Source organism: Rhinoderma darwinii, chromosome 11 (assembly GCF_050947455.1).
Source record: "Rhinoderma darwinii isolate aRhiDar2 chromosome 11, aRhiDar2.hap1, whole genome shotgun sequence".
Classification (NCBI taxonomy): domain Eukaryota; kingdom Metazoa; phylum Chordata; class Amphibia; order Anura; family Rhinodermatidae; genus Rhinoderma; species Rhinoderma darwinii.
Window position 1 is genome coordinate 9,408,998 of NC_134697.1, and position 17,089 is coordinate 9,426,086.

Genomic DNA, 17,089 nt, shown 5'->3' on the forward strand with positions numbered 1-17,089 from the left:
TAACAAACTGTTTTGCAACTTTCTGATATGTATGAACCAACTGGTAACCAGTTTCAAGATCTCTGCTTGCTGTCCGTGAATGGTATGGTTCTTGTCTACATCTTGCCGCTGAAAATCTGTGCAGACCTAATACTTATCACAGCTGAGGTGTTTGTCACAATTGTATCCAGTCTAGACAATCCTATTTGAAGTAAACCCAACCAACAGCACAAATCTCTCTCCTGCTAATAGTTTGTTACAATGTATCAATTTGGAGCCCAGAATATTTACCTCACAGAAGATTGTATAGACTGGATACAATTATGGCAAACTCAGCTTTGAGAAGTATTAGGTCTGTACAGGTTTTCAGCCTCTGGAAGTAAATGTGAACCTTTCCAGTCACTGACAGCAAGTGAAGATCTTGAAAATGGTGAGAAACTGAAATAAAAGTAGATTTGAAAGTTGTAGAGCTTTTCATTATACAAGGATTTAAGGGGTATTCACATCTCAGACGCTTATGGCATATACACAGAATAAGTTATAAATGTCCGGTAGGTGCAGGAGAATGGGGGTCCCTAATGCCATAACTGTCTGAGATGGGAATACCCCCGGACCAACATGGACGGCAATGCAGCGTCCTCCCTGGAAGATTGTCCCCGCTCTTTCGGAGTGTGACATTGTTGTACCCCTTTGTGACGTGATCTCTGATTCGTGTTTGTCTCCGTGGCAGGAACGGTAACCCGCGTTTTCAGCAAGTTTTGGCAAAGCTGGAGAGTGACCCCGTGTGCCAAAGACTGAGCCTCAAATCTTTCCTCATCCTTCCCTTCCAGAGAATCACTCGACTTCGGCTGCTCCTACAGGTAAAATTTCTTTGCTGGGGACAGGGGCATATGCCGGATTTTGTGAAGGGTTCACAGGGACGGTTGTGTATAAGTACCAGGGTCCCCACCAGTCCCGAAGGGGCCACAGTGCTGGGTAAAAGGTAATGGCCAGTGCAGATGTCTTCACAGCTCCCACACAGCATCGGGTCAGGAGTGGTGCTGTGCACCGTGAAACCTCAGGTGGCCAAACTCTACAGCCCCTATGGTCGATGAATTGGTTAGGAGCCCTGCTATCTGACCAGAAATGTAGCTAACGGCTCATTGACCCTGGTGCAAAAATTCAACTTGGATCCCCCCTGCTCAGGTTCCCTTTACGGCCGTGCCCCATCCGTAACTTTCAGCTGCATCAATGCCCCTACAAAGTAATACCCCCTTTGTGCTCCCACAAATTGATAGCTGCCCCTATTCGCTTCTTTACAGTAAAAATTCCCCCTTTGTGCCCCACATAAAAAAACAGCCACTTTATTCCCCCGTAGTAATAATCTCCACTTTGTGCCCCCATAGTAATAATCTCCACTTTGTGCCCCCATAGTAATAATCTCCACTTTGTGCCCCCATAGTAATAATCTCCACTTTGTGCCCCCATAGTAATAATCTCCACTTTGTACCCCGTAGTAATAACAGCCACTTTGTGCCCTGCCAGAGTAATAATTTCCATTTGTGCCCCTCCACAAGGTAATAGTGCCTCCCTTTGTGCCCCCCAAAGCATGGATCCCTGGAGTATCGACCCCTAAATCAGACCCAAGTCAGACATAAAAAAATAAATTTACCCACCACCCTGGATCCCCACTGGCTGCACATGTTCTCTGCTGCGGTGCACAGGAGGTTCTGACGCCCGGCAGTGTTGGTATGTTGTATGTAACACGCCAGAGGCCTTTTTATTGATTTAGCAGCCTTTGTCAATTTGTCCCCTTCCCCTTCGAACAGTATCTTACAGTACCGTCACTGAGTGGACCCCGCCAGATGAACGTGGCCGCTGACCCCCGCTAGCTACGCCTACGTGTCCGAACCTCAACCATTATATAGTGACATCAGAGCTTAGTGATCTGTCATCAGTTATTGTGATCCGGAATCCCCTGTAACACCGGACAATCTGCATTATGAGACTGGCTGTGGCTTCTCTTGGCAAGATCAGTGGTTTGCCAGGGTACAGGGAGCCAGACCTGCGATGATGCAGATGATCCCCCGCGCCTCATATTCTCCCCGCCCTAAGGAGGTTGCTGCATCACAGGAGTGAGAGATTTTAGCAGCCCGTTTCCGCAGAGCCCTAGTGCTGCCACCTAGTGGCTGTATTATTTATCCAAATTTTATATTGGCTCTATGAACGCTTGGGCTGCTGAACGGGATTGTGGTGCAGCAGCTACTTCTTTTCTTCCGAGAGGAGGGTATTTTGACCATGTAACCCCCTCTTGTGTACGCCCTTTCTTGTGTACGCCCCCGGCTGGGACAAGCTGCTAGTTTGTTATAGAAGTTGTCAGGGTTGTTCTTGCAGCACCTGATCCTCTTCCCTGGTGGTCTTGGCAATGATTAATGAGTAGTTGGAGAGTTGCTGGGAGTTGTAGTTTTGAGACCACGGGAGTGCCATGGGTTATATCGATGGTATATAAGCTTTGCATATGGATGTAAATATTTCTAGATGGTCTCCACATCTGGATACATGGGATATAGCAGTGACCAGGGGGGCAGGACATTTGCCTGACTTTCAGTCGTTCGTAGTGTCTGAAATGGCTGATAACAGGGAGCAATAGATTTCATTCAGCCACAAGGAAGACATTACATTTAAGTTTCCACGGGAAGTTGCTCCCAAAAACAGAACTAGAATGAGCGATTTTTCAGGGAAGCTCCAGCTCGCTACTGTCCTCACCTGCAGAAAGAGCGTGGGAACAGGGTTGTCAGACCTCACTCGCAACTTGATCTTAAAAAATGATGGAACCAGCAACGTTTTCTTCAGGTGAGGAGGACGTCCAGCTGTAGGAATGAGCCCTGAGGTTTCCCATCCTTGTAATGAATGTGATGACGTGATTTAAAGGGATCTTCCAGTCTTCTGTAAATGATGGTGACAAGTTCTGCAGCTTTCTAATATATTTGGTGTTTCAATCCCTCACCATTATCAAGACCTCTGTTTGCTGTAAGTGAATGGGTTTTGTTTTCCATTCAGGGCTCGGGACTTGTTCAAGTCTAAGCAGCCTCCAAATGTTAACAATGAATGTTTCTAATTCATCCACGCACTGATGGCAAGCAGAGATCTTGAAACACAAAGTATATTAGAAAGTTTCAGAACTTTTTATCATACAAGGCTTAATTACTAATATTATAACACTGGAAAACTCCTTTAACCTCTTAATCTTTTTACCTTTTTCCACAGAATATTCTGAAACGTTCAGCCCCAGGATCTACCAAAGAGCTGCAAGCCACAGACGCCCACAATGCACTGGAGAAGGTATGGACCCCGGGAATACAGACCCAGCAGTCATTGCTGTCATGGGGGTTTCCTTAGAGAAGCGGGTTACCGGCCAGGGGGGCTAATAATTATGTAGCAGAGGGGTCGATGGATTGGGCCAACTAGAAGTAGTGGAAGCATTTGTTTATGGACCAGACACGTGCAGGGACCACAGAAGTTATTTTTCCATCATTTTGATTACCTGTTTGCAGTCTTAACCCTCTAAGGTCCGGGCCAATTTTGTCCTTGAGGACAGAACAATTTTTTGATATTTTCCTCTTTGCATCCTGGAGTTCATAACATATTTTTAATTTTTTTAATTAATTCCATAGGGGGATTTTTCAATTAGATTTTTTACCTCTAATGTACTGGCATCTCTCTATATACTGATAGTACAAAGGCAGATGTTACCTAAATTTGCACTTGTTGTGCCCGCGCGATCAGCATGACATCTATACTCCTCTTGATAAGGCTACATCTAGCCGCTCATGACGAGCATACACGTTGTGTTATCAACAGTCTAAGGCGAACCTCCACCTTTTATCCTTTTGTCGTTTTTAGGTACAAAATTCTGTGCTGATTAATTTCCTAATATATCTTTATTGCAGTTGGAGCTCTTTTTTTTTTTTTTTTTTTTTTTTTTTTTAAGATCTAGAGCTCTAAATCCCCTGTAAGGTAAATGATAACATTCTGTTTGCCTGTAGCCACCACTAGAGGGCGCTCACTGTATACGGCTTTGCGTTCAATGCAATAAGCAATATGCCCTGAGTATTTAAATAGCTCAGAATTTTGGATTTAAAACAACAAACGAAATTGACATTCACTTTAAAGAAAAACTCCAGGTTTTGCTTGCCAATTTCCATTAGTCCCATAGACTTGCGTGAAGAGTGCGATGCACATGCGTGGCCAGCTCTCCTCTTCCTTATTTGCTACACACTTGGGCTGCTACAAGGGGTTTATGGGAGCCCTGTTCTGCCAATAGATGGCGATCACAGCGAGGGGACCCCACCTATAAGACATTTATGACCTATCCTGTGGACGTTCCATAAATGACTTTGGTTGGAATAAAGGGGGTAAAAGCAGGACAGGTTTCCATCGAGGCGGATGTTGTGTGGACAGAATCAGTATTTTGGTTTGGAGAGATTAAGATGTCACGTAAATTTCTACCACTTTCTAATCTACTTTGTTTCAATTACTTAACATTTTCAAGATCTCTGCTTGCTGCCAGCAAATAGCAAAAGTATTGTTTACATACACAGACTGAAACATATCCTAATTTACATTTTCTACATCTTAAGGGTTTGCTCCATTTGTATTCAGTCTAGACAACTCTATGTGAGCTACGCAGCCTGTATTACCTGCACTAATACATTGTAACAAACTAACAGGACAGGAGTGAAACCTGGGCTGTTGATGTGTATAGCTCACAGAGCACTGTATAGACGAGATACATCAACATAAATATGGTCGATACATATTTTTTAGCCTCTGGATATAAACAAAAATGTTCCTATCCGCTGACAACAAGCAGCTATCTAGCTGTCAGTGCTGTCTGTCAGTGAATGGGAACATTCTTATTATATTCAAAGAGAGAAAAATGTTCTACAGTTGTATCCGGTCTAGACAATCCTCTGAGCTAAACCGCCAGCACTGATACATTGTAGCAAACTATTAGGAGAGATGTTTGTACTGCTGATGTTTGACTCCAAGAGAATTGTCTAGATTGGATAAAATTGTAGCAAACCCTAAACTGTGAGAGGTATTAGGTCAGGATGGGTTTCTGGTATCTGGATTTAAAAAAGAATGTTCTCATTCCCTGACAGCAAGCAGAAATCTTGAAAATTGTGAGGAACTGAAACTTAAAGCGTATTAGAAAGGTGCAGAACTCGTCACGTATATTAGTCTGGACGATCCCTTTAATCTTGTGTTTCTGTGAATATCTGGTCTGTTTCACAGCTGATTAGAGATTGTAATGAGAGCGTGCAGAGGATGAAGGACACCGAGGAGCTGATTCTACTCAACCAGAAGATCCAGTTTGAGTGTAAGGTGGGTGTCTGTCCCAGCTCCGCTGTCGTAGTCCTGACCCTGGATCTGTGCCCTTCGGCAGCTAGGTTTGTTGCCCAGTTGAGGGTTTGATCACACAGAAGGTGAAAGCCAAAAAATGAATCCTAACACAAACATCAAAAACAGAGTCCGTGTTACAGGTAAAAGCCGCACTGACGACAATAGGGGGAGAATGTTTTCTGCTCCCACCCCAGCGCTCCTTCCTTAAAGGGTAATAACACCCACACAGCACTCCTAAAAGTAAAAAATAATCCACATAAATCATTGTGATTTCTTCACATCTCTCAGTATTTCCTGCTTGTTTGGGGTCTGCACAGAGCTTTGTCTGGTGATTTGCATTCTGGGACGTGTCATCTTTACCCCAGACGCTGTACAGTAATCTAATGTAAGAAAACCAAATCCCCCCCCCCCAACCTGTATTATAAGAGTTTAGCTAAATTGTCAGGGGACAGAGGTGTAGCTAGGTTCTCCTGGATTCGGGGCAAAGATTTTTTCCACAATTTTTTTAATGTAACTCGAGCATAAAAGCATTTCTACACGTTACAAGAGATATAGTTCTATAAGAGTTAACATAAAAATAAATTAAAAGAAAATAAATTAAAGCGGCCACACACAGCCCCCCTGTAGATAGTGCCACAGACAGCCCCTTGTGGATAGCGCCACACACAGCCCCCTGTTGTAGATAGCGCCACACACAGCCCCCTGTTGTAGATAGCGCCACACACAGCCCCCTGTTGTAGATAGCGCCACACACAGCCCCCTGTAGTAGATAGCGCCACACACAGCCCCCTGTTGTAGATAGCGCCACACACAGCCCCCTGTTGTAGATAGCGCCACACACAGCCCCCTGTTGTAGATAGAGCCACACACAGCCCCCTGTTGTAGATAGCGCCACACACAGCCCCCTGTTGTAGATAGCGCCACACACAGCCCCCTGTTGTAGATAGAGCGCCACACACAGCCCCCTGTTGTAGATGGTGCCATACACAACCCCTCTCTTGTAGATGGTGCCATACACAACCCCTCTCTTGTAGATGGTGCCATACACAACCCCTCTCTTGTAGATAGCGCCACACACAGTCCCCCTTGTAAATAGTGCCGCACACAGCCCGCTTCCCCACTTGTAGATAGCGGCACACCCCATCCCTTGTAAATGGCGGCACACTGACCCCCCCCCCCCGTTAGTACGACACACAGCCCGCTGCCCCTTTGTAAATAGCACCACACTCTTTCCCCCCCTTTTAAATATCACCACACTCCTCCCTTGTACTTAGCGCCACACTGTAAACAGAGCGGTGAGCGACAGCCTACCGCTACCACTCTCTGCTCTGCCTGACGTGACTTACCAGTGGAGCCAAGGAGGTAATGCGGCGCAGGCAGCGGCGGAGTTTCTTCTGACTAGGGTCGGTGACCGCCAGGGCCGGCCTTAGGTTGGATGGCGCCCTGTGCGGGACTCTCTATTGCCCCCCTACATAAGCCAAAAATTAACCACATTTATAGACACACACAAACTGGAACATATATACTGTACATACACAGACCGATATTTAGACATACAGGCAAATATACATACACACATCTGGAATATATACATACAGGTAAATATATAGACGTACAGACACATATACACATACACACACCGGCAGATAAATACACAGACAGGAACATATACAAATATATAAAAGGCACATATATACAAGCACAAAGACGACACATTCACAAACAGACCCATATATACCCAGTACAGATGATAATGTATATTTCACATGCAGTCCTGTGTAACACCACAGATAACAGTGATAACGGAGTACCGATAATGTAGTAAGGGTTACCAGCAGTCCTATGTAACAGCGCTGATAACTCTCTGAGTACAGATAATGTCGTAGATGATAACTTTACCCACATACACATATAAACACACACACAGAGGCATATATATAAGGGGCAGCAGGGTATATAAGAGGCAGCACAGATATTTGCATAAACACATGCAGAGACATAAACACATGCAGACACACACACTCACACTCACACATACACACACTGTAACATATACACATACAAACACAGAGACACATACTGTATACCCACTACACACACATATACACACATAGACACTCACGATGTCTCTTTGCCGACCGGATCACAGGTTTCTTGCAGGACGGGCTGTGGGCGGAGCCTCCTCCTCTGCTGTTATTTACTCCGTGTGTAACAGCAGAGCACAGAGTAGTGGCAGAGCCCAGTGGCGCCCCCTGCAGCGCCTCCTAAGGCCGGCCCTGGTTACAGCCCGGGAGTGTACCAGTCCAATCACCTGACCTCATGTCACTGACGTGAGGTCAGGTGACTTGTCCACTCCCTGGCCGTCACAGACCCCAGTCAGAACGCCGCTGCATGATCTCCTGGCTCTTCCTATAGCTGATCGCTGCTGCAGGTGTCCGACATACAGGGCGCCTATCAACAGTGATCAGATGCCCTGTGGCGCCCCCCCCTTCCCTACCACCTAGTTACGCCTGGGGCACATGTCTTGTCTGCCACCCTAGCTATGCCCCTGCAGGGGGTGTCTGTCGAAAAGCTTGTTGACTGTTTTCAATGACAACCATTTGAATGGTGAGTACAGCTTTGGAGTATAATACAGGATGTTACTCGGGATCAGTACAGGATAAATAATGTAATGTATGTAGACAGTGACTCCACCAGCAGAATAGTGAGTGCAGCTCTGGAGTATAATACAGGATGTAATTCAGGATCAGTACAGGATAAGTAATGTAATGTGTGTACACAGTGACTCCTCCAGCAGAATAGTGAGTGCAGATCTGGAGTATAATACAGGATGTAACTCAGGATCAGTACAGGATAAGTAATGTAATGTATGTACACAGTGACTCCACCAGCAGAATAGTGAGTGCAGCTCTGGAGTATAATACAGGATGTAACTCAGGATCAGTACAGGATAAGTAATGTAATGTATGTACACAGTGACTCCACCAGCAGAATAGTGAGTGCAGCTCTGGAGTATAATACAGGATGTAACTCAGGATCAGTACAGGATAAGTAATGTAATGTGTGTACACAGTGACTCCTCCAGCAGAATAGTGAGTGCAGATCTGGAGTATAATACAGGATGTAACTCAGGATCAGTACAGGATAAGTAATGTAATGTATGTACACAGTGACTCCACCAGCAGAATAGTGAGTGCAGCTCTGGAGTATAATACAGGATGTAACTCAGGATCAGTACAGGATAAGTAATGTAATGTATGTACACAGTGACTCCACCAGCAGAATAGTGAGTGCAGCTCTGGAGTATAATACAGGATGTAACTCAGGATCAGTACAGGATAAGTAATGTAATGTATGTACACAGTGACTCCACCAGCAGAATAGTGAGTGCAGCTCTGGAGTATAATACAGGATGTAACTCAGGATCAGTACAGGATAAGTAATGTAATGTGTGTACACAGTGACTCCTCCAGCAGAATAGTGAGTGCAGATCTGGAGTATAATACAGGATGTAACTCAGGATCAGTACAGGATAAGTAATGTAATGTATGTACACAGTGACTCCACCAGCAGAATAGTGAGTGCAGCTCTGGAGTATAATACAGGATATAACTCAGGATCAGTACAGGATAAGTAATGTAATGTATGTACACAGTGACTCCACCAGCAGAATAGTGAGTGCAGCTCTGGAGTATAATACAGGATATAACTCAGGATCAGTACAGGATAAGTAATGTAATGTATGTACACAGTGACTCCACCAGCAGAATAGTGAGTGCAGATCTGGAGTATAATACAGGATATAACTCAGGATCAGTACAGGATAAGTAATGTAATGTATGTACACAGTGACTCCACCAGCTGAATAGTGAGTGCAGCTCTGGAGTATAATACAGGATGTAACTCAGGATCAGTACAGAATAAGTAATGTAATGTATGTACACAGTGACTCCACCAGTAGAATAGAGAGTGCAGCTCTGGAGTATTCTACAGGATGGAACTCCGTAATGAAATGTATATACGCAGGGACTCAACTTCTTATGTAATTATTCCTGTATGTAAACTATAAAATGCTGATCAGAGGTGGACAAACCTTTTCAGAATCCTATGTTCCTACACAGCTCAATCAACTGATCTCTGCTTTATTCTGGCATCAATGGGACCTAATAGGTACCAGATCAGGAAATATTCTGAATTACTGACGGTCATAGAAAGTAATCTAAAACTCCTACTTGTAAGGAAAGGGTATCCGAAATAAAACGTAACCACATAAAGTGTAACTAGATATATATTCTTAGTAATTAGAGGAGATTCCTAATTGGTTCTCTTCTGGCCACGTCTTTTTGCTCCAGCAATCCTGCAATCTGTCAGCCAAATTATGAAAAAAACATTCTGGATTATCAAATGCCGGATTAAAAGAATTTCCGTGCATATTCAGAATCTGAACAGTCTGGTTGTTCAGGGTTTAACCATAAATGCTGAGTCTTACTTTTTTGTCTTTTCAGATCTTTCCCCTCATCTCCCAGTCTCGACGTCTTGTAAAACACGGGGAAGTGACGTCTCTGGAGTACAATTCTATGAGCTTCAAATGGAAGGTCACCACTCGGCCCGTCTACCTGCATCTCTTCAACGACTGTCTGCTGCTGTCTCGCGTGAAAGAGTGAGTCTGGACTCGAGTAGTCCTTGCATTCTCAGCAACATGTTATAAAGCAAACCCCTAATTTAGGCAGGACCTATCGTTTTGTTCATCCAGCAGACTGGTTCATGAATAGAATGCCAGAGCTACAGTGAAGACTGACATTTAAAACGGAAAAGTGGTAAAGGTTGATTAGAATATAGAAAATTAAGATAACATCATCTGCACTGGCAACACGTGCCAAACTATCCTAATTTCTGGACTATTACATGCCGGACTAAAGGAATTTGACTGTATGTGCGTTTATTGAAAGCCGCTACTGATTTATATTTTTTCATCGTGTCTCAGGGGAGGACGTTTTGTCGTATTTGATCACTCATCCGAGGTCCGAGTAGAACGATGTGAAATTAAACTTCACACCAACCAGAAGAACATTTTCCGTGTTTTCCTGCGAGATTCTTCTGCTATGGGACGAGAATCCACTCAGGATGGAAGAGAAACGGAATACATGTTCAGGACGGAGACACAGTGAGTCTGTTCACATCGTATCACTCATGGAATGGGAACATGAAAACCTGTACAGACCTAATACTGTATCACAGCTGAGGGTTTGTTCCAATTATATCCAGTTTAGACAATCCTCTGTGAGCTAAACACATCAGCAGCACAAACTTCTTTCCTGTCCTAAAAGTTTGTAACAATGTATCGGAGCAGTTAAAATATATCAGATTGGAGTCCAGACTGGAAGTATCGGACATTTTGTCTATTTGACAGCATTCCTGTGGTTGTCGAGTATCCCGAGACTGTTGTTGTTTCTAGTAAAGTTTTAGCCTACAAATATTAAATACATTGTTTTACCTTTCCAGGAGTCAGAAGCTGAGATGGATTTGTGCATTGTCTTCCCCTAAAGAGGAGATTGACTTCTGGAGGGATCACGGTGAGATATTTATTCTGAGGATTTGTACGCTCTATTGTATTATAATATTGTATCTGCTGACTTTCTTTATATTACCAGATACAATTGTCATTAATATTTCCCCCTCTGTACAAGAATATATCTACTATAATACAGCCCCCTATATACAAAAATACAACTACTATAATACTGTTCCTATATACAAAAATATAACGACTATAATACTGCCACTATATACAAGAATATAACTACTATAAAACTGCCCCCTATATACAAGAATATAACTACTATAATACTGCTCCCTATATACAAGAATATAACTACTATAATACTGCCCCTATATACAAGAATATAACTACTATAATACTGCCCCCTATATACAAGAATATAACTACTATAATACTGCCCCTATATACAAGAATATAACTACTATAATACTGCCCTATACACAAGAATATAACTGCTATAATACTTCTCCTGTATACAAGAATATAACTACTATAAAACTGCCCCCTATATACAAGAATATAACTACTATAATACTGCTCCCTATATACAAGAATATAACTACTATAATACTGCTCCTATATACAAGAATATAACTACTATAATACTGCTCATATATACAGGAATATAACTACTATAATACTGCCTCCTATATACAAGAATATAACTACTATAATACTGCCCCCATATACAAGAATATAACTACTATAATACTGCCACTATATACAAGAATATAACTACTATAATACTGCCACTATATACAAGAATATAACTACTATAATACTGCCACTATATACAAGAATATAACTACTATAATACTGCTCCCTATATACAAGAATATAACTACTATAAAACTGCCTCCTATATACAAGAATATAACTACTATAATACTGCTCCTATATACAAGAATATAACTACTATAATACTGCTCCCTATATACAAGAATATAACTACTATAATACTGCCCCTATATACAAGAATATAACTACTATAATACTGCCTCCTATGTACAAGAATATAACTACTATAATACTGCTCCTGTATACAGGAATATAACTACTATAATACTGCCTCCTATGTACAAGAATATAACTACTATAATACCGCCCCCTATATACAAGAATATAACTACTATAATACTGCTCCCTATATACAAGAATATAACTACAATAATACTGCTCCCTATATACAAGAATATAACTACTATAATACTGCTCCTTTATACAAGAATATAACTACTATAATACTGCTCCCTATATACAAGAATATAACTACTATAAAACTGCCCCTATATACAAGAATATAACTACTATAAAACTGCCCCCTATATACAAGAATATAACTACTATAATACTGCCTCCCATATACAAGAATATAACTACTATAATACTGCTCCTTTATACAAGAATATAACTACTATAATACTGCTCCTACATACAAGAATATAACTACTATAATACTGCTCATATACACAAGAATATAACTACTATAATACTGCCTCCTATATACAAGAATATAACTACTATAATACTGCCCCTATATACAAGAATATAACTACTATAATACTGCCCCTATATACAAGAATATAACTATTATAATACTGCTCCCTATATACAAGAATATAACTACTATAAAACTGCCTCTTATATACAAGAATATAACTACTATAATACTGCTCCTATATACAAGAATATAACTACTATAATACTGCTCCTGTAAACAGGAATATAACTACTATAATACCGCCTCCTATGTTCAAGAATATAACTACTATAATACCGCCCCCTATATACAAGAATATAACTACTATAATACTGCTCCCTATATACAAGAATATAACTACAATAATACTGTCCCCATATACAAGAATATAACTACTATAATACTGCTCCCTATATACAAGAATATAACTACTATAATACTGCCCTCTATATACAAGAATATAACTACTATAATACTGCCTCCTATATACAAGAATATAACTACTATAATACTGCCCCCTATATACAAGAATATAACTACTATAATACTGCCCCCTATATACAAGAATACAACTACTATAATACGGCTCCTTTATACAAGAATATAACTACTATAATACTGCTCCTATATACAAGAATATAACTACTATAATACTGCCTCCCATATACAAGAATATAACTACTATAATACTGCTCCTTTATACAAGAATATAACTACTATAATACTGCTCCTACATACAAGAATATAACTACTATAATACTGCTCATATATACAAGAATATAACTACTATAATACTGCCTCCTATATACAAGAATATAACTACTATAATACTGCCCCTATATACAAGAATATAACTACTATAATACTGCCACTATATACAAGAATATAACTACTATAATACTGCCACTATATACAAGAATATAACTACTATAATACTGCTCCCTATATACAAGAATATAACTACTATAAAACTGCCTCTTATATACAAGAATATAACTACTATAATACTGCTCCTATATACAAGAATATAACTACTATAATACTGCTCCCTATATACAAGAATACAACTACTATAATACTGCTCCTATATACAAGAATACAACTACTATAATACTGCTCCTATATACAAGAATATAACTACTATAATACTGCCTCCCATATACAAGAATATAACTACTATAATACTGCTCCTATATACAAGAATATAACTACTATAATACTGCCTCCCATATACAAGAATATAACTACTATAATACTGCTCCTTTATACAAGAATATAACTACTATAATACTGCTCCTACATAAAAGAATATAACTACTATAATACTGCTCATATATACAAGAATATAACTACTATAATACTGCCTCCTATATACAAGAATATAACTACTATAATACTGCCCCTATATACAAGAATATAACTACTATAATACTGCCACTATATACAAGAATATAACTACTATAATACTGCCACTATATACAAGAATATAACTACTATAATACTGCTCCCTATATACAAGAATACAACTACTATAATACTGCTCCTATATACAAGAATATAACTACTATAAAACTGCCCCCTATATACAAGAATATAACTACTATAATACTGCTCCCTATATACAAGAATATAACTACTATAATACTGCCCCTATATACAAGAATATAACTACTATAATACTGCCCCCTATATACAAGAATATAACTACTATAATACTGCTCCTATATACAAGAATATAACTACTATAATACTGCTCCCTATATACAAGAATATAACTACTATAATACTTCTCCTATATACAAGAATCTAACTACAATAATACTGCTCCTATATACAAGAATATAACTACTATAATACTGCTCCTATATACAAGAATATAACTACTATAATACTGCTCATATATACAGGAATATAACTACTATAATACTGCCCCCTATATACAAAAATACAACTACTATAATACTGTTCCTATATACAAAAATATAACGACTATAATACTGCCCCTATATACAAGAATATAACTACTATAATACTGCTCATATATACAGGAATATAACTACTATAATACTGCCTCTTATATACAAGAATATAACTACTATAATACTGCCTCCCATATACAAGAATATAACTACTATAATACTGCTCCTTTATACAAGAATATAACTACTATAATACTGCTCCTTTATACAAGAATATAACTACTATAATACTGCTCCTACATACAAGAATATAACTACTATAATACTGCTCATATATACAAGAATATAACTACTATAATACTGCCTCCTATATACAAGAATATAACTACTATAATACTGCCCCTATATACAAGAATATAACTACTATAATACTGCCCCTATATACAAGAATATAACTATTATAATACTGCTCCCTATATACAAGAATATAACTACTATAAAACTGCCTCTTATATACAAGAATATAACTACTATAATACTGCTCCTATATACAAGAATATAACTACTATAATACTGCTCCCTATATACAAGAATACAACTACTATAATACTGCTCCTATATACAAGAATATAACTACTATAATACTGCCCCTATATACAAGAATATAACTACTATAATACTGCTCCTATATGCAAGAATATAACTACTATAATACTGCTCCCTATATACAAGAATATAACTACTATAATACTGCTCCTATATACAAGAATATAACTACTATAATACTGCCCCTATATACAAGAATATAACTACTATAATACTGCCTCCTATGTACAAGAATATAACTACTATAATACCTCTCCTGTATACAAGAATATAACTACTATAATACTGCCTCCTATATACAAGAATATAACTACTATAATACTGCTCCCTATATACAAGAATATAAATGCTATAATACTGCTCCTATATATAAGAATATAACTACTATAATACTGCCCCTATATACAAGAATATAACTGCTATAATACTGCTCCCTATATACAAGAATATAAATGCTATAATACTGCTCCTATATACAAGAATATAACTGCTATAATACTGCCTCCTATATTCAAGAATATAACTACTATAATACTGCTCCTATATACAAGAATATAACTACTATACACTGCCCCTATATACAAGAATATAACTACTATAATACTGCCCCTATATACAAGAATATAACTGCTATAATACTGCTCCCTATATACAAGAATATAACTGCTATAATACTGCTCCCTATATACAAGAATATAACTACTATAATACTGCTCCTATATACAAGAATATAACTACTATAATACTGCCTCCTATATACAAGAATATAACTACTATAATACTGCCCCTATATACAAGAATATAACTACTATAATACTGCCTCTATATACAAGAATATAACTACTATAATACTGCTCCTATATACAAGAATATAAATACTATAATACTGCCCCCTATATACAAGAATATAACTACTATAATACTGCCCCCTATATACAAGAATATAACTACTATAATACTGCTCCTATATACAAGAATATAACGACTATAATACTGCCCCTATATACAAGAATATAACTACTATAATACTGCCTCCTATATACAAGAATATAACTACTATAATACTGCTCCTATATACAAGAATATAACTACTATTATACTGCCCCCTATATACAAGAATATAATTACTATAATACTGCTCCTTTATACAAGAATATAACTACTATAATACTGCTCCTATGAATATAACTACTATAATACTGCCCCCTATATACAAGAATATAACTACTATTATACTGCCCCCTATATACAAGAATATAATTACTATAATACTGCTCCTTTATACAAGAATATAACTACTATAATACTGCCCCCTATATACAAGAATATAACTACTATAATACTGCTCCCTATATACAAGAATATAACTACTATAATACTGCCCCTATATACAAGACTATAACCACTATAATACTGCTCCTATATACAAGTATATAACTACTATAATACTGCTCCCTATATACAAGAATATATAGCTACTATAATACTGCCCCCTATATACAAGACTATAACCACTATAATACTGCTCCTATATACAAGTATATAACTACTATAATACTGCTCCTATATACAAGAATATAACTACTATAATACTGCCCCTATATACAGGAATATAACTACTATAATACTGCCCCCTATGTACAAGAATATAGCAATGTTTGTTTTTTATCAGTTGACAGCTGTGAGGTGGACGTTACATTGGAGTGTATGATGTCGTTTTTGCAGTAGTCTTCCCTCCGCCATTTCCTCCATCGTCACAGTCATGTTTGATGTTTCAGGTCTCTCCCAGATGCAATGTTTAAAGTCCTATAAAGCGCGAGAAAACGATGAGTTGTCCCTGGAGAAAGCCGATATTCTTATGGTAACGCAGAACAGCGATGATGGTAAGAATATAGTATAGAATATCTGTCTCTATTTGTGTATCTGTTTCTAGGAAAGCTGGGTGACATTATGTCCACCATTACAGCTCCCACAGTGATTATCACTCCTCGACTGCATGGTTATAAAGCACTACATCCCCCTACTGCTGTATCGTTCCATATTTAATATGCAGGAACTTAGGGAAGCTGGGCGAAAATATGCCAAATATTACAGCTCCTACAGTAGGCTGTTAAATAATTACTGAACTGTGTCTGCTGCTCTCACTTTATTAGCAACTGG

General features: G+C 38.8%; 1 protein-coding gene and 1 long non-coding RNA gene across 4 annotated transcripts in view; one reads left to right on the forward strand and one right to left on the reverse strand.

Moving 5' to 3' along the window:
* LOC142663993 (uncharacterized) overlaps nucleotides 1-17,089 on the forward strand; it is a 44,507-nt gene that overhangs the window by 26,100 nt on the left and 1,318 nt on the right. For all 3 annotated transcript variants that reach the window (XM_075842863.1, XM_075842864.1, XM_075842865.1), the window contains exons 8-14: nucleotides 710-839; nucleotides 3,226-3,300; nucleotides 5,257-5,346; nucleotides 9,870-10,024; nucleotides 10,349-10,528; nucleotides 10,867-10,937; nucleotides 16,708-16,812. In XM_075842863.1, coding sequence (XP_075698978.1) covers nucleotides 710-839; nucleotides 3,226-3,300; nucleotides 5,257-5,346; nucleotides 9,870-10,024; nucleotides 10,349-10,528; nucleotides 10,867-10,937; nucleotides 16,708-16,812 — 806 coding nt within the window. The remainder of the gene's footprint in view (nucleotides 1-709; nucleotides 840-3,225; nucleotides 3,301-5,256; nucleotides 5,347-9,869; nucleotides 10,025-10,348; nucleotides 10,529-10,866; nucleotides 10,938-16,707; nucleotides 16,813-17,089) is intronic.
* LOC142663997 (uncharacterized) overlaps nucleotides 5,553-17,089 on the reverse strand; it is a 51,905-nt gene continuing 40,368 nt past the window's right edge. The window contains exon 5 of the long non-coding RNA XR_012851177.1: nucleotides 5,553-5,598. This is a non-coding gene — a long non-coding RNA (uncharacterized LOC142663997). The remainder of the gene's footprint in view (nucleotides 5,599-17,089) is intronic.